The 19,737-nt window shown below is 35.7% G+C and overlaps 1 protein-coding gene across 3 annotated transcripts in view; it reads left to right on the top strand.

The window, feature by feature from the left end:
* CCDC91 (coiled-coil domain containing 91) overlaps positions 1–19,737 on the top strand; it is a 427,400-nt gene that overhangs the window by 270,998 nt on the left and 136,665 nt on the right. For all 3 annotated transcript variants that reach the window (XM_043966436.1, XM_043966437.1, XM_043966438.1), the window contains exons 9-11: positions 199–291; positions 386–454; positions 11,218–11,394. In XM_043966436.1, coding sequence (XP_043822371.1) covers positions 199–291; positions 386–454; positions 11,218–11,394 — 339 coding nt within the window. The remainder of the gene's footprint in view (positions 1–198; positions 292–385; positions 455–11,217; positions 11,395–19,737) is intronic.

Genomic DNA, 19,737 nt, shown 5'->3' with positions numbered 1-19,737 from the left:
TTCCTGACCTCAGACCCAGTGCTCTATTTCACCACCTAGCAGCCTCATTACATGTCAAGTTAGAAGCATTAATTAAATACCTTTTGTGTGCTATACATAGTGATATTTCTTGGCAGTTGTAGTTCAGCAGCTCTCCTCATTTCTTTTGGATTACTTGCATCATATTCATAGCAATAATTTAATTATCTTTCCTTAAAGCATCAGAGGCTTCTGGATATGCTTAATGCAGAGAAGGAACAGCTAACAGAAAAACTAAAAGAAGCCTTGACTCAACAGTGTCAAGATCAGAAGGTAAGATTCTAAGTACTATGTGTTTGGGAAAAGCTAGGCCTCATTTCTTCAGATAACCAATCTAATATCTATTGAACCATTTTATGGTTTGCAGGAAATATTGGGAAAGTGTTTGGCAGAAGAAATGCAAAGAAATAAAGATGCAATAGCAACTGCAACAAAGGTATTACCATATGTGATAACTGGTTTCTTTTTAAGTGAGTGACATTTAAGAATGGTGAGTTGATTAATTTTATCATATTTCTATTGTTGTAATAGCTTCATGCTAGGAAGAGGATTCCCCTGCCCCCATTTCTCCCTTATGTTTAATTCAACAAATATTCAAATGACTATGTGTAAGGCCCTGTGCCTTAAAAATGCAAAGGAGGGGCAGCTAGGTGGCGCAGTGAATAGAACACCAGCCCTGGAGTCGGGAGTACCTGAGTTCAAATCCGGCCTCAGACACTTAACACTAACTAGCTGTGTGACCCCGGGCAAGTCACTTAACCCCAATTGCCTCACTAAAAAAAAAAAAAAAGCAAAGGAAATATTTTATGTCCTTTACATCAAGGACTTTCTACTAGAGTATATAACATGTAAACATAGAAGGAAATATGAGATAAATTTTTTAAAACTTTTATGATTATTATCACTTATTTGTATATTTGTTTACTTATTTATTTATTTTGGGGGATAATGAACATTTGTACTTGAAGTTTTAGTTACAAATTTTCTCTCTCCTTCCTTACCTTCCCTTCCCCCTCCCTGAGGTGGCAAGCAATCAGATATAGGTTCTACATGTGCAATTATGTAAAACATTTCCATGTTAGTCATTTTGTATAAGAAAACTTGAATAAAAGAAAAAAAATGAAAGAAGGTGAAAAATAGCATGCTTCAGTCTGTGTTCAATCAATATTAGTTCTTTCTTTGGAGGTAGGTAGTATGCTTCTTCATTAGTACTTTGGGATTGTCTCGGATCATTGTATTACTGAGAATAGTTAAATCATTCACAGTTCTTCAGCAAACAATATTGCTGTCACTGTGCACAACATTATTTTCGTTTTGCTAACTTTACTATACATCATTTAATATAAGTTTTCCCAGGTATTTCTGAAATCATCCTACTTGTCATTTCTTATAGCACAATAATATTCCATCACCATAATATACCACAGCTTGTTTAGCCATTCCCCAATTGATGGGCATTCCTTAGATTTCCAGTTCTTAGCCACTAAAAAAAGGAGCTGCCATAAATATCATTTTCTAAATATTAGATAAATTGAGGAGGGAGAGTGTCCTAACAACTAGGCAAATAAAAAATACTTTGGATACAATGTGGAACCTGAAATAAAACTGGAAAGTAAACTAAGGATTTTAAGAATTAGATGGAGTCAGTTGAATAGCCAGAGTGAAAGAACAGTCATTAATAGCTCAGTGTGGATCTAAGAGCCAAGATGATGGAAAAAGAGCAGGGACTCGCCTGAACTCTTCCCCAGGTCTCTCCAAATGACTACATAATGCATTAGAACAAATTCTGGAGCATCAGAGTACACACAAGGACACAGTGAGGCAACTTTCTAGCTTAAGACAGCTTGGAGAGTCTCTCCAAAACGGTATGTTGTACCTGGGTAAGAGTGGAACCCAGTCCAGAGCAGGCCACATCAGTGAAAATATGGCCCCAACAAAGTAGGAGCAGGCCTAGAGAGTGACTGAAGCAGTGGCAACACTTTTCTTTTCTGACCTCTGAGACCACAGAAAGTAAGGGAGTTAGACGATTGGTAAGAAGGAGATTTATAGGAGGCAGAGACAAGATGGCATAGAGAAGCCAGAAAGTTGCCTGAGCTTTCCCAAATTTCTCTCAGAAACATTAAATTAAGCCTCTAAATGGGTTCTGGAGCTCCAGAACCTATAAAAGGATGGAGTGAAACAATCTTCTGGCCTAAGATAACTTAGAAGGTCTTTAAGAAAGGTCTGTCTCTAGGGGCAGCTAGGTGGCTCAGTGGATAGAGCACTGGCCCTGGATTCAGGAGTATTCCGACCTCAGACACTTAACACTTACTAGCTGTGTGACCCTGAGCAAGTCATTTAACCCCAATTACCTCACCAAAAGAAAAAAAAAAAAGGTCTGTCTCACCTGGGTAAAAGGGGGGAGCACAGCTCAGCACAGAGGGTGTGTGCACAAGCCAGCAGAAGCACAGATCATCAGCTGAGGACCCTCTGTCCTACCTCAGCAAGCTAGTGACACAGTAGTCCAGTTGTGAGGTCCCCAGCTTCAACTCAGAAGGGAATTTGCCAGCTGGAGACCTCACAACAGGCCCAACTAAGCTGGACCACTCCAGTGCAGTGGGCAAGTGGGAAGCTGCTGAAGCCTCAGAGCAGAAAGCCATTGACTCGGCCCCTGCCCCTCAGGAGAAGAAGATTGTGATAATGCACACTGTAGCTGAGGAGCAGAATTCAACTTTAAAAGACACAAAATGGGCTAAAATATGAATAAGAAAAAGAATAGAAACTTTACTATAGAAAATTACTATGGCAACAGGGAGGACCAAAACATAAACTCAGATATCATGATGCAATAAAAATTGCATGTAATAAACGGCCATGGAAAAATAGACCAAAAATTAATTGAAAGCTAAATAATCTCATCCTAAAGAATAAGTGGGTCAAACAATAAATCATAGAAACAATAATTTCATCCAAGAGAATGACAATAATGAGACAATATACCAAAGTAGATGAGTTGCAGCCAAAACAGTTCTTTGGGGAAGATTTATGTCTCCAAATGCCTACATGAATAAAAATAGAGAAAGAGGAGATCAATTAATTGGGCATACAACTAAAAAAGCTGCAAAAAGAACAAATTTTAAATCCCCAATTAAATGTCAAATTAGAAATTTTGAAAATCAAAGGAGATATTATGAAATTGAAAGTAAGAATGCTATTGAATTAGTAAATAAAACTAAGACCTGGTTTTATGAAAAAAAAAATAGATAAACCTTTGGTTAATTTGATTAAAAAAAGAAAGAAAGCAAATTACTAGTATCAAAAATGAAAATGGTAAATTCAGTATCAATGTAGAAGAAATTAAAACAATAATTAGTAGTTATTTTGCCAATAAATTTAACAATCTAAATGAAATGGATGAATATATACAAAAATATAAATTACCCAGGTTAACATTATAGGAAATAAAATCCTTAAATAAGCCCATTTTAGAAAAAGAAATTGAACAAGCCATCAAAGAAACCCCTAAGAAAAAAGTCTCCAGGGCTAAATGGGTTTAAAACCAAATTCTACCAAACATTTAAAGGACAATTAATTCCAATACTATACAAACTATTTGGAAAAATAAGTGAAGAAAGACTCCTCCCAAATTTCTTTTATGACACAAATATGGTGCAGGTACCTAAACCAAAGAAGAACAAAAACAGAGAAAGAAAATTATAGACCAAGCTCCCTAATCAATATTGATGTAAAAATTCTAGAGTATTAACACAGAGATTACAGCAATTTATCACTAGGATAATACATTATGATCAGGTGGGATTTATGTCAGGAATACAGGTCTAGTTCAATAGTAGGAAAACCATTGACATAATCAACTACATCAATAATAAAACTAACCAAAATCATATGATAATCTAAAAAATGCTGAAAAATCTTTTGACATAATACAGTACCCATGCCTCTTAAAAACACTTACAGAGCATAGGAATCAATGTATCTTCCTTAAGATGATAAACAGTTTCTATCTGAAACCATCAGCAAACATATGTAATTAGGGATAAGTTAGAAGCATTCCCAACAAGATCAGGGGAATGGACAAAGATGTCCATTATCATCACTATTTTTCAATATTATGCTAGAATGCTAGCCTTAGTAATAAGAGAAGAAAAGGAAATTAAAAGAATTAGAATAGGCAAGGAAGAAAAAAGATCATCACTTTTCAGATGATATGATGTTATACTTAGAGAATCCTAAAAAATCAATCAAAAAACTACTTGAAACAATCAACAGCTTTAGCAAAGTTGCAAGATATAAAATAAATGCACATATATCATCAGCATTTATACCAACAAAGCTCAGCAGACAGATAGAAAGAGAAATTCCATTTCAAATAACTGTAGACAATATAAATTATTTGGGAGTCTACCTGCCAAGGCAAACCCACTAATTATATAAACACAATTACAAAACACTTTTCACACAAATAAAATCAGATCTAAACAAATGGAAAAAGATCAATTGCTCATGGGTAGCCTGAGCAAATATAATAAAAATGACAATTCTACTTAAATGAATTTACTTATTCAGTGCCATATCAATCAAACTACCAAAAGATTACTTAAGGGCAGCTAGATGGCGCAGTGGATGGAGCACTGGCCCTGGAGTCAGGAGTACCTGAGTTCAAATCCGGCCACAGACAATTAACACTTACTAGCTGTGTGACCCTGGGCAAGTCACTTAACCCCAATTGCCTCACTAAAAAAAAAAAAAAAAGATTACTTAATAGAGTTAGAAAAAATAACGGAAATTTATCTGGAATAACAAAAGATCAAAAATATCAAGGGAGGCTCCAAAAAAACATCCAAATAATGCCATAGGACAATTCTTGGAGCAGCAAAACCCACAGAAGAATGTGCTGAAATCATCTTCCAACCATGAATGGCTTGGAAGGTCAAAAGAATGGAGCTGCTGTGCTGAGTCAGGAGTAGAGCCCAACCCTACAGTCACCCTGACACAGATCCAGTCCCAGGAAGGCTTCGCCAGAGAAAGAGACCCTCCAGAACCTCTGAATCAGCTGCAGTTCCAGTGTCATCTGGAACTAAGCTCACAGTCAGGTGAGAGGGCTGAGCCCTTGGCAGGGGAGAGACTACAGTGGTTTATGTTGGTGCTGAGGTAGAACTTGGGTTTTTCACCCCTGCTGGGAATCAGGGGGTAGACTTGAGTAGCAGTGGCCTAGGTTGGGGAGGGGCACAGGCTCCTTGGAGCTGACAACCACAACACACAAAGCTGGTTGATTAGCAAGTTGGTCTGGGGTCATCTATGGACCAGGGAGCAGGCCAGGTGAGTGAAGAACCTGATTCTCCTTAAATCATACCACCTGGGACTTCTGCAGCTTGAGATATTGCAGCCTGGAAACAGTGCCCCACTTTGAGCTAAAAGTCAAGCAAAGAAAGTTTCTTTAGTGACAAAGATCGAGGTGCACCCTCAGAAGAAGATGTCAATGTCAGGGCCCCTATATCTAAAGCATCCAAGAAAAATATGAATTGGTCTCAGGCCATAGATGCTCTCAAAAAGGACTTTGAAGATAAAGTTAGAGAGGTAGAGGAAAAAATGGAAAGAGAAATGAGGGTGATGCAGGAAAGACAGGAGAAAAAAGTCAACAGCTTGAAAAGCCAAATTGGACAAATGGAAAAGGAGGTACAAAAGCTCTCTGATGAAAACAATTGCCGAAGAATTAGGATTGAAGAAATGGAAGCTAGTGACTTTATGAGAAACCAAGATACAATAAAGTAAATCCAAATGAGTAAAAAAAAAAAAAATAGAGGGCAATGTGAAATATCTTATTGGAAAAACAGCTGACCTGGAAAATAGGTCCAGGAGAGATAATTTGAAAATTATTGGTCTACCTGAAGACCATGATCAAGGAAAGAGCTTAGACATCATCTTCCAAGAAATTGTCAGAGAAAAAAAGAATATCAAGGGAATTAATGAAAAAATGCAAAGGAAGGTCTCCTAGTTGTACCAGATCTAAAACTATATTATAAAGCAGCCACCATCAAAACTATTTGGTACTGGCTAACAAATAGGGTGGTGGATCCGTGAAATAGGCTAGGCATACAAAACCCAGCATTAAATGAATATAGCAGTCTCCTGTTTGATAAACCCAAAGATTCTAGCGCCTGGGATATGAATTCACTATTTGACAAAAACTGCTAAGAACACTGGAAAATTGTATGGCAGAAATTAGGCATAGACCAACATCTTACACCATACACCAAAGTCAAAATGGGTACATGATCCAGATGTAAACGGTGATACCATAGGCAAATTAGAAAAGGAAGGAATAGAACATTCTACCCAGTATCAACAGCCTTGTGTGATGATTAACTGTGACAGACTTGGCTCTTCTCAGTAATACAATGATCTAAGACAATGCCAAAACACTCATGATAGAAAATGCTCTCCACATCCAGAAAAAAGAACTGTGGAATCTGAATTCAGATTGAAGCATATTATTTTCACTTTTCTTGTTTTATTGTTGTTGTTTTTTCCTTTTGTTCTGATTCTTTCACAACATGACTAATATGGAAATATGTTTAACATGATTGTAATGTATAACCCATATCAAATTGCTTTCTGGCTTTGGGAGAAGGGAGGGAAGGGAGATGGGTGGAAATTTTGAGCTCAAAATCTTATAGAAATGAATGTTGAAAACTATCTTTACATGTAATTGGAAAAAAAGAATATTTAAGAAAAAAAAAGAAGATTACAGGATCCTAGGGGCAGGACTCTTTTCCATTGCCTATACTTGGATCTGGGTCACAGTCCCAGCTTTCAGTTCTAGAGAAGGTTGCAGTAGCACACCGCAGATTGCCATAGCAATCACAGTTCCAAGGTGGCAAGAGTTCTTGTGGTCTGTCATAGACCAATGCAGGGTAAAGAAGAGTAGTGAGCACACTTCTTTCTATATCATACCACCTTGGCAGAACTGAAAACTTACAGGTCCCCAGCATTACCTCTGTAAACAACTGCATAGAAAACCTAAAGCTTGGGACAGTGCCCCCTCCACTGTCAAAGATGATCCACACTTTAACATAGAGTTAAAAATCAAGAAATAGCCTGAAAACTAGCAAAAACAGCAAAAAATATCCTGATTATAGAAAAGCTATTATTATGAAAGATAATTTCAAAAACAGTCTCAGGAGAACAAAAGGTCAAAACTCCATCTAAAGCCTCAAAGAAAAATATGAATTTGCCCCATGCCATGAAAGAGGTCAAAAAGGATTTTAAAAATCAAGTAAGAGAGAGAGAAAAAAATGAGAAGAGAAATGAGAGGAATGCAAGAAAGTCATGAAAAAAGAGTCAACAGCTTGGTAAAGGAGACACAAAAAAAAATTGAAGAAAATAATACGTTAAAAAATGGATTAAGCCAAATGGTAAAAAGATGCACAAAAATCCAGTGAAGAGAAGAATGCTTTGATAAAGAGAATTGGCCAAATGGAAAAAAGATATACAAAAATTCTCTGAAGAGAATTCCTTAAAAAGCAGAATTGGGCAAATGGAAAAAGGAGTACAAATAATCTACTGGAAAAAGGTACTCTTTTTAAAAAAATAGTATTTAAGTTTCCCAATTACATGTAAAAGCAATTTTAACATTCATTTTTAAACCTTTGAGCTCCAAGTTCTCTCCCTTCCTGCTTCCCCTCCCTGCCATTGGAGAAGGCAAGCATTTCTATATAGGTTATACATGTGTACTTATGTGAAACGTCCATATTATTAGTCATGTTGTGAAATGAAACATAGACAAAAAAAATTAAAAAAAAATAAAGTTACAAAACAAAGGTATGCTTCATTCTGTATTCAGACACCATCACTTCTTTTTCTGGGGATGGGTAGCATTTTTCATCATAATTTCTTCAGCCTTGTCCTGGATTATTGTATTGCTGAAAATAGCTAAATCATTCACAGCTGTTCATCTTACAATATTGCTGTTACTTTGTTCATAGTACATTTCACTTTGCATCAGCTTATGTAAGTCTTTCAAGGTTTTTCTGAGGGCATCCTGCTCATCATTTCTTATAGAACAATAATATTCCGTCAAAATTACATACAGTAGGGGGCAGCTAGGTGGCACAGTGGATGGAGCACCGGCCCTGGAGTCAGGAGGACCTGGGTTCAAATCTGGCCTCAGACACTTAACACTTACTAGCTGTGTGACCCTGGGCAAGTCACTTAACCCCAATTGCCTCACTAAAAAAAAAAAAGAAAAAGAAAAAGAAAATTACATACAGTAATTTGTGCAACCATTCCCCAATTGATAGGCACCCTCTAAATTTCCAATTCTTTGCCACCAGAAAAGAACTGCTATAAATATTTTTATATATGGGTCCTTTTCCTTTTTGTTTATTATTTCTTTTTGGATGCAGACCCAGGAAACATATTGCTAGGTCAAAGAATATGCATGGTTTGGTATCCGTTTGGTCATAGTTCAGAATTGTTCTACATAATGGTTGAATCTGTTTACAACTCTACCAACAGTGCATTGATATCTAATTTTCCCCACGTCTCCTCCAATGTTTGTCATTTTCCTCTTCTGTTCTATTAGGCAATCTAATAGTATTGCCTCCAGAATTGTTTTAATTTGTATCTCTCCAAACAGTAGTGAGTTAGAGCATTTATTTGTTCATATGACCACAGATAGCTTTAATTACTTCATCTGAAAACTGTTCATATCTTGTGATCATTTATCAATTGGGGAATGGTGCTTATTTTTTTAATAAGTTTTACTCAGTTCTCTCTGTGTTTGAGAAATGAAGCCTTTATCAGACAAACTTGCTTTAAATTTTTTTCACAGTTACTTTTGTTAACTGTATTTTCCTCCATCCTATCCCCTGCCTGTTTATTCTATTCTATTTCTCCTTTCACACTATCCTTCCTCATAAGTGTTTTGCTTCTGAGTACCCCCTCTCCCAATCTGCCCCCTCTTCTTATCTCCTTTCCCTCCTACTTTCCTTATTTCTATACTCAATTGAGTGTATATGTTATTCCCTCTTGCAGCCAGTTCTGATGAGTATAAGGTTAACTCATTCCCCCTAACCTTCCACATCTTACCCTCCACTGTAAAGGCTTTTTCTTTCCTCTTTTATATGAGATAATTTACCCATTCCACCTCTCCCTTTTCCGTTCTTCCAGTGCATTCCTCTCTCACCCCTTAATTTTATTTTTTTAGATATCATCCCTACATTTTCAACCCATACCTATGCTATCTGTCTATATTGAAGCATACATTTTTAAACGTTTTTTGTTTATGTTTTTTTCACAACATGACTAATATAGAAATGTTGTACATGACTCTACATGTATGACCTATATAGAATTACTTTCCTTCTCAATGTTGGGGAAGGGGAAGGAGAGAATTTGGAACTCAAAGCTTTAAAAACAACTGTTAATGACTAATATGGAAATATGTTTAATGTGATTGTGCATATATAACCTATATCAGATTGCTTTCTGTCTTGAAGAGGGGAGAGAGAAGAGAGGGAGGGACAAAAATTTGGAACTCTATCTTATAAAAACAAATGTTGAAATCTATCTATACATGTAACTGGAACATAATAAAATACTTTTATGATAAAAAGTTGATTTTTTTCATGTAATTGAGGGGAAGATGCTAAATTTAAAAAAGAAAGAAATTATCAAGGAAACAGCCCTGATATTCTAGAACCAGAGTATAAAATAGAAATTGGAAGAATCCACCAATCACCTCCTGAAAGAGATCTGAAAATGAAAACTCCCAGGAATATTATTACCAAATTACAAATTAAGGAATGAGAAAGAAGAATGCACTGGGAGAAGGGGAAAGGGAGAGGTAGAATGAGGTAAATTATCTGACATAAAAGAGGTTATGAAAACAATATTCACAGTGACTACAACAAGATAAATGAAACACCAATCACAAAACAACAAAAAAAGAATGTTGCAAAATTACAAAGAATGAGCATGACCTCAAAGAAGAGAGTTGAGGAGACACACTAACTTCTTTGAAAAAGTGATAGTCTATGGATGTTGGACATTGAATATTTTCTGACCTTTTCTATATATTTATTATATGAGATGGCTCTCTGGGAATTGCAGCAGGAGGGATATTAGAATAAATTCTTATGATTTAAAAATGCAACATCAGTAAAATTTTATTTTTAAAAATGCTGTCATCTGTGAAACTTTTTTCCATTGTGAACTCTTTTGTACTGAACTATTGGTTTCTCATCTGAGATTAAGAACTGAAACTAAGGAATTCAGATATCAGGATGTGCAGAGCCTTATGTTTAATTTAGTCATGAGTATAATTCTTAACTTGTCACTTTAATTCTCCTCTCCAGACATGCAAATCTTATTATACTTTCTGCTGCAACTGATCATTTGTGAGTCCTAATCCTTTAAGAGAAGTCTCAATTAATGGAGATATATCTTAGAACTCCAAGGAATTGTGTTGAATATACTTATGGAATTGAATATAGATACAATATTACATTGATGATTACAGATTGTGAGATTTAAAATTGGATACTAGAGCAGTAATCTCACCTCTTTAACCTTTCCCTTAATTTATCTCCCTACTAGTAAATGGAAGAAGCCTCTGGTCTCTAGTTAGAGCTTTTATTGTTTGGTAGTTACAAGGTGATGTTGATTAGAGGGATAGGAAAGTAGAAATACAAAACAAATAGTCTTAAGTCTAAGCTTAGTCTATATTCCATATAAAACTCACCAAAAACCCAAGGCCACCTTTGGGGAGGAGAGCTGCATCAGGCACGTGCTGCTAATGGCGAGCTGGGCTTCGTCCAACTCTGTGTGTCGGGCCAGTCCTCGGACCAGGAGAGCAGGAAAGAGATCCCACTTCCATTCTCTCCTTGCCTTTTAAGCTCTCACCCCAGAAGTGGAGTGCTTAGCCGGAATGACGTGCGTAGCCCATGCATGGCCGTCGGTCTCCTCCCCAAAAGGGTGGTCCTTCAAAAACTGGCGTCTCTCCATTATCGCTAACCGACTGTTAAAACTTTTTACCACATTATATAATTTTAGTTTTAAAACGAAAACTATATGTGAACCTAATAAGAATAAAGAGGAGAGTCTGCGATAATGTTCTTGTTCAGTAAATAACTTTCTTCGAATAATTCTTCTTTGATCATTGTTTTTAATACTGTTACTTTCATTATTATTTCAAAGATTGAAAAAGAGACAATGAAGGATGCTATTTTAAAAGAAGTAGAAGAAGAAAGAAAAAATTTGGAAAAAATTCACGCTGAAGAACGGAAAATATGGAAAGCTGAGCATGATAAAGATCAAGAAAAAGTATCTCAGGCAATCCAAGAAGCTTTAGAAGAACAAAGAAAAATTAGTCAGGTCAGTAGACAACTTTATGGAAATATATATATATATATATATAGCCTTCTCTTTTTTTTCATATTTATTTCAATTAGAATTATTTTACCATCTTTTAAAATCACATCAATTAAAATGGTAATTTTATTGTTCATTCATCCATTCTTGTTTGATTTCTCTCTTCTACCATCTCCCAAGTTTGTCCAAGCTCATATTCGTTTCTTCCATGACACTGTCTATTCATCCCATCCTCTGCCACCCACTTCTCCCTTTGCCTTCATTCTTTTCCAGTGAGTCCTGTCTTCTCATTATGTGACCAAAGTAAAAAATGGTAATAAACAACAATTTTATCATGCCTTCCGTAAATAATTTTTATATATCTGGTTTCTAATAACATAAATTTGAATTAATTTAAAAATATACCTTCCCTTTAATTTTTATGCAAGCTATAGAAATCACAGAATCCCATTATGTTTGAACTGGAAAGAATTCCCTAGTTTACCCTCATATTTTTAAAAAAAGCACCTGAGAAATATAGAAGTGAAGTTCTATGGCCAGGGTCATATAACTAGTAAGACGCACAGCAGGGAATTCCCATTATACCATAGTGTATACTCTCAGATGCTGCTTCTAGATTTTACAAACTACATTGTATCTCATCATGTTGGTAATCTGAGATTTATAAGACTTCTTGTATATTTCAATGGAATTATAATCTCATCAGTTTAGGTACTATTCACTGTTACAGATCACAGTATACCAATATTTTCTTTTCATCCTGTAAGATTCTTGCCTACTGAAATGGGTTGCTATAACCACAGCAATAAAGGAAGAAATGAAAAATAGGTCCCAAATTATCATAATAATTTAATTGAAGGCAGCTAGGTGGCACAGTGGATAAAGCACCGGCCCTGGATCCAGGAGGGCCTGAGTTCAAATCTGACCTCATACACTTACTAGCTTTGTGACCCTGGGCAAGTAACTTAACCCCAATTGCCTCACCACAAAAAAAAAAAGAAAGAAAAAGAAAAAAAAGTAATTTAATTGAAAAAGAATCTAACATAATACCAGTATTAGATCTATATTCCAAAGAGATCATAAAAAGGAAAAATGACTCACATGTACAGAAATATTTATAGTAGTTCTTTTTGTAGTAGGAAAGAATTGGAAATTGAGGGAATGCCCATCAATTGGGGAATGGCTGAACAAATCATAGTGTATGAATGTAATGGAATACTATTGTGCTGTAAGAAATAATGAGCAGGGGCAGCTAGGTGGTGCAGTGGATAGAACACTGGTCCTGGATTCAGGAGTACCTGAGTTCAAATCCGGCCTCAGACACTTGATACTTACTAGCTGTGTGAGCTTGGACAAGTCACTTAACCCCAATTGCCTCACTTCAAAAAGAAAAGAAAAATAATGAGGAGGAAGATTTCAGAAAAACCTGGAAAGACTTAAATGGACTGATGCTGAGTAAAGTGAGCAGAACCAGGAGAACATTGTACACAGTAAAAGCAACATTATGTAATGATTAATTGTGATAGACTTAGCTCTTCTCAGAAATGCAATGATCCAAGACAATGCCAAAGGACTCATGATGGAAAAAGGTCTCCAAATCCAGAAAAAAGAGTATGGTGTCTGAATGCAGATCAAAGCATACCATTTTTACCTTTGTTGTTGTTGTTTTTTTTTGTTTGTTTATTCTTCTTTGTGGTTTTCCCCTTTTGTTCTGATTCTTCTTTCATAACATGACTAATGTGGAAATGTTTATCATGATTGTACATGTTATTACCTATATCAGATTGCTTGCTTTCTTGGGGAAGGGAGGGGGAAAGGATAGAGGGAGAAAAATTTGGAACTCAAAATCTTACAAAAATGAATGTTGAAAACTATCTTTACCTGTAATCGGAAATGATAAAATAAAATACTATTTAAAAAAGACAGAGGATATAAGAAACAAAGGAAGCTAACAAAAGTGGTAAGTGCCTTATAGCTGCTATTGGAATTAATATTAAACTATAACAGTTTTGCAAACTGTTTTATAATCCTTTTTCATTCTGTTCCTTTGCATCCTTTACCCTGTTGTATCATTTCATAGAAATTGCCTTTAAATACCTAAGGCATTATGGGGCAGCTAGGTGGTACAGTGGATAGAGAGGTTGTCCTGAATAGAGTGCCATATTCCTTTTCCTGATTTCAAAAACAGTGTCAAGCACTTACTAGCTCTGTGACCTTGGGCAAGTCATTTAACCCATTTACCTCAGTTTCCTCATCCATAAAATGAGCTTGAGAAGGAAATGGTAAGCCACTCTAGTACTTTGCACCAAAAAAAACCAAACCAAAACGGGGTTACAAGGAGTTGGACATGACTGGAAACAACTGAACAACAACAAATTCAGAAGAGTTTGCTTCAGAAGAGAAGCAAGAAGATGAATATGGTGAAGAAAAAAACCCTATGGTTTCTAACTGCAGGAGACCTTCAGTTTGGGAACTTTGCCATGCAAGGAAAGGGGGAGATAACCAAGAACCTGACTGGTATTTTTGGTGGAAAAAATAATGGAATAACTAGGGTACAATGTTGCCCCTCGAAGGAAAGGGTTTATGGAGTAGGGAGGAGTGGGAAAGTGGATGAACCTTATACTCATCAGAATTAGTTCAAAGACCTTAATCTCATCAGAGTTGGCTCAAGCAGGGAATAACATACACACTCAATTGGGTGGAGTAATCTATCTAACCTTGCAGGAAAGTAGGAGGGGAAGAGGATAAGAAGGGAGGGGTGAAAGAAGGGAAGGCAGAGTGGGGGAGGGAGCAGTCAGAAGCAAAACACTTTTGAGGAGGGATAGGGTGAAAGAAGACAGAAGATAGAGTAAATATCATGGGGAGGGAATAGGATGAATGGAAACAGTGAATAATAGTAACTGAAAAACATTTTGAAGCAGAAGTAAGAGTAATTTAAGATGATGGTGATGATGATGATGGGGATGATAATTGATGGATTGATTGATGATGATTGGATGAAGATGAGGATTGATTGATGACTGAGGAGGATGAGGATTGATGGATGAAGATTGATTGATAATGATAAAACGTGTGGTACTTTGCTGAGCTATTGTGAAGAAAATTCTTACTCAGCTATACGGTACTATATAGGATGGAGGGAAACAGTTAACAATATAATTGTGAAAAAGATTTTAAAGCACAGGCAAGAATAATGTAAGATTATGATGATGGTGGATTGATGATTGGAGGAAGATGATGAGTATTGATTGATGAGGACTGATTGATAATGAGAACTGATTTATGATGATGAGGATTGAATGAAGATGAGGATTGATGGATGATGATTGATGATTATGATGGTACTTGCTTTGCTGGGCTATTGTTAAGAACATTCTTTGTCAAGTTTAAGGTACTATATAAAAGTTATCTGTTACTGTTCCAATAATCAACCTCATGGGTTCATTATAAGGAACTCTCTCTTTAAACTACTATATAAATGTAGTTTACTATAAAGAAAATGATGAGCAGGATACTATCAGAAAGACCTTGAGGAACCTGCATGAGCTGATACAAAGTGAAATCTACTATATACAAAATAACAGTAGTATTGTGAGATGATATGCTGTGACTTACTCGGTTGTTTCCAGCAATGCAATGATCCAAGACAACTCCAGAGGTCTTATAAAAAATGTAGTCCATCTAGACAGAGGGAACTGATGGTATTTGAATACAGATTGAAACAGGATTTTGTTGTTGTTTTTGTTGTTAGTTTATCAGAAACAAAAACAAAAAATGATGAGCAGGATGCTATCAGAAAAACCTGGAAAGACCTACATGAACTGATGCAGAGTGAAATGTACTCTATACAAAATAACAGCAATAGTATAAGATGATCTACTGTGAATGACTTGGTTATTTTCAACAGTGCAATGATCCAAGATAACTCTGAAAGACTTAGGCAAATTGCAATCCATCTACAGAGAAAGAACTGATAGTATCTGAAAACAGATTGAAACATATTATTTTTTGATAGTTCCTCAATCTGAAGTTATGTTTCTGTCTGTTTTCTTTCACAGCCTGGCTAACGTGGAGATGTTTTGCATGACTACTCATGTATAACTTATACTGAATTGCTTAAGTTCTTGGTGGGGGTGGGGTGAAGGGAGAGATGAAGAGAATTTGGAACACAAAGTTTTAAAAAATTGATGTCAAAATTAGTTTTTGCATGTAATTTGGAAAAATTAAATTCTAAATAAATAAGAAAATAAAAACTAAAAAAACACATTAAGGTGATAGTTTAAATTGTGGTAATAGGTATGATATCTAAGGGAGAAGACTTCTGGGGGGGGGGGGACAAAATTAGATAGAACCTCCATTCACTTAACCTTGTTGTTAAACAAATCTAATTGAATCAAGTTTAGTTTCCTATGACTCCAATAAATGTAAAAGTCAAAGGATTTGAGTTCAAATTCCTCCTGTGACCTTGGACATGTCATTTAACTTCCCTGCATCTTAGTCCTTTCATCTATAAAATTAGATAATTGGATAATATAGCCTTTAAGGTCTCTTCCAATTAAAAATATATAATCTTGTGGTTCCTGATAGGTAAAATTAGACTAAAATTATTTTTCTTTTACTTAATAATATTTTTCAATTACATATAATAATTTTCAACATTCATTTTTATATAAGATTTTTGAGTTCCAAATTTTTCTCCCTCCCTTCCCCCAAGACAACAAGTAATCTGATATAGGTTATACATGTACAATCATGTTAAACACATTTCCAAATTAGTCATGTTGTAAAAGAAGAATCAGAACTAACGAAAAACAAAAACATGAGAAAGAAAAAAAAAGGGTAAACAGTATTCCTCAATCTGCATTCAGACTTCATAGTTCTTTCTCTGGATGTGGGTATCATTTTCCAACTTCTGGAATTATCTTCGATTATTGTATTGCTGAGAAGAGCTAATTCTGTCACAGTTGATCAATGTTTCTGTTACTGTGTTCAATGTTCTCCAAGTTCTGCTCACTTTACTCAGCATTAGTTTATGTAAGTCTTTCCAAGTTTTTCTGAGACCAGCCTGCTCTTTTCTAGTAGCACAATAATATTCCATTATATTCATATACCAAAACTTGTTCAGCCATTGCCCAAATGATGGGGATCACCTCAATTTCCAAATCTTTGCCACTACAAAAATAGGTGCTATAAATATTTTTCTACACGTGAGTCATTTTCCCTTTTTATGATTTCTTTGAGATACAGACCTAATATTGGTATTGCTGGATCAAAGGGTATACACAGTTTGGTAGACATTGGGCCATAGTTCCAAATTGCTCTCCAAAATGGTTGGATAAATTTACAACTCCACCAGTAATGAACTAGTATTCCATTTTCCTCACATTTTCTATAACATTTATCATCTTTCTTTTTTGTCATATTAATCAACCTGATAGATGTGAGGTGGTACCCCAGAGTTGTTTTAATTTTCATTTCTCTAATCAATAGTTATTTAGAACATTTTATGTGACAATAGATAGCTTTGTTTTCATCTGAAAACTGTTCATATCCTTTGACCATGGTGGTTTTAGATCTATTTTTGTCAAAAAACAGCACCAATTGCTATTAAAAACATGAGAGCATAGGAATAATTGGAGTATCAATCTAAAACCACCATCAAGCATTATCTGTAATGGGGATAAAGTAGAAGCATTCCCGATAAGATCAGGGATGAAACAAGCATGTCCATTATCACTACTATTATTCAATATTGTACTAGAAATGTTAGCTTTATCAATAAGAGGAGAAAAAGGAATTAAAGGAATTAGAACAGGCAAGGAGGAGACAAAACTATAACTTTTTGTACATCATATGATGTTAAGCTTAGAGAATATATCATACAGAAAGATGGAGAGGCAATAGACTCAGTAACCAGGAAATCCTAGGAAATTCCTGAGAAGTGTGTAATGTGTAAAAAAAAATAATAACTATATCTAATCTCTACATCTATTGAGATAAACATGATTTCTGTCACTTTTGTTATTATTGTGGTCAATTATGCTGAAAGTATTCCTAATATTTTTATTTCATCATGATCTGAAAAGGATATATGTACTATTTCTGCCTTTAGCTGTGAGGTTTTTTTATGCCCTAATTCATGGTCAATTTTTGTGTAGGGGCCATTCAGTTTTTTCCAGAGGTCTATCATATCTAACTTTTAAAAAATTCTATTCACCTGTTTTTACTTTTGATTTGTCTGAGGTAAGGATTGCTACCCCTGTTTTTTGTTTTAGGGTTTTTTGTTGTGTTTTTTTTTATTTCAGCTGAAGCATAATATATTTTGCTCCAGCCTTTTACCTTTACTCTGTGTGTATCTTTCTGCTTCAAAAGTGTTTCTTAAAAACATCATATTGTAGGATTCAGGTTTTTAATCCACTCTGCTATCTGCTTCCATTTTATGGGAGAGTCCTTCCTATTCACATTCACAGTTATGATTACTAAATGTGGATTTCCGTCCATCCTATTTTCCCCCTTGTTTATACTTTTCTCTATCATTTCATCCTGCCCTTCCTCACCAGTGTTTTACTTCTGACCACCACCTTGCTCAATCTGCCCTCCCTTCTTTCAGACCCCATTCCTTCTTTCCTCTTTCTCCTCCTACTTTTACCATTCCTTCTACCAGTGCCCACCTCCCCTTTTTCCCCTTCCCCCTTCTACTTCCCTACAGGGTAAGATAAATTTCTATACCGAGAGTGTATGTCATTCCTTCTTTGAGCCAAATCCAATGAGAGTAAGGTTCAAACAATGCTCACCCCCTCCCTTCTTTCCCTCTACTGTAATAGATCTTCATGGGTTGTAATTTACCCTATTCTTCCTTTTCCTTTCCTCTTGTCCCACTACAATCCTTTTTTTCACCCCTTAACTTATTTTTTTTAATTATTTTTTTTATTTTTTTTAGTGAGGCAATTGGGGTTAAGTGACTTGCCCAGGGTCACACAGCTAGTAAGTGTTAAGTGTCTGAAGCCGAATTTGAACACAGGTACTCCTGACTCCAGGGCCAGTGCTCTATCCACTGTGCCACCTAGATGCCCCCCCTTAACTTATTTTTTATATCATCATATCAAAGTCAAGTTATACCCACACATGTGTCTATGTATACTCTTTTTAACTCCACTTATAGAGATATAGTTCTCAAGAGTTACAAGTATTATCTTCCCAAGTAGGGATGTAAACAGTTTAACCTTATTGAATAGCATATATGTTTGTTTTTTTCCTGTTTAACTTTTTATGCTTCTTTTGAGTCTTGTATTTGAAGATCAGATTTTCTGTTTTCTCTGGTCTTTTCATCAGGAAAATTTGAAAGTCCCATATTTCATTGACTGTCCATTTTCCCCTGAAAAGATTAAAGATTATGCTCAGTTTTGCTGGGTAGTTAATTCTTTTTTTTGGCAGGGCAATGGGGGTTAAGTGACTTGCCCAGGGTCACACAAGTGTGTCTGAGGCCAGATTTTTGAACTCAGGTCTTCCTGAATCCAGGGCTGGTGCTTTATCCACTGTGCCACCTAGCTAGGTAATTCTTGTTTGCAATCAGGCTCTTTTGCCTTCTGGAATATTATATTCCAAGCTCTCCTTTCCTATAATATCGAAGCTGCTAGGTCCAGTGTAATCTTTTCTGTGGTTCCTTAATATTTAAATTGGTTCTTTCTGGTTACTTGCATTATTTTCTCCTTCACCTGCTAATTCTGGAAATTGGCTACAATATTCTTTGGAGTTTTCTTTTTGGGATCTCTTTCAGGAGATGATCTGTGGATTCTTTCAATCACTATTTTACCCTCTGGTTCTATGTTATCAGGGCAGTTCTCCTTGATAATTTCCTGAAATATGCTGTTCAGGCTCTTTTTTGATCATTTCAGGTAGTTCAGTAATTTTTCCCCCCCAGGGCAATGAGGGTTAAGTGACTTACCCAGGGTCAAATTTCTGAGGCCAGATTTGAACTCAGGTCTTCCTGAATCCAGGGCCAGTGCTTTATCCACTGTGCCACCTAGCTGCCCCCCCAATAATTCTTAAATTATTTCTTCTGAATCTGTTTTCCAGTCAGTTGTTTTTCCAATGAGGTATTTTACATTTTCTTCTTTTTTTTCATTCTTTTGATTCAGTTCGACTAATTCTTTTTTTTCATAAAATCATTTCTTTATTTTCCAGGTACATGTAGACATAGTTTGCAACATTTGTTTTTCTAAGATTTCTAGTTTCGATTTTTCTCCCTCCCTCCTCCCCAAGACAGCAAGCAATCTGAAATAGGTTATATATGTACAATCACATTAAACATATTTCTGCATAAGTCATGCTGTGAAAGAAGAATCA

This window comes from Dromiciops gliroides, chromosome 5 (genome assembly GCF_019393635.1).
Source record: "Dromiciops gliroides isolate mDroGli1 chromosome 5, mDroGli1.pri, whole genome shotgun sequence".
NCBI lineage: Eukaryota > Metazoa > Chordata > Mammalia > Microbiotheria > Microbiotheriidae > Dromiciops > Dromiciops gliroides.
This window is presented reverse-complemented; position numbering and strand designations above follow the sequence as displayed.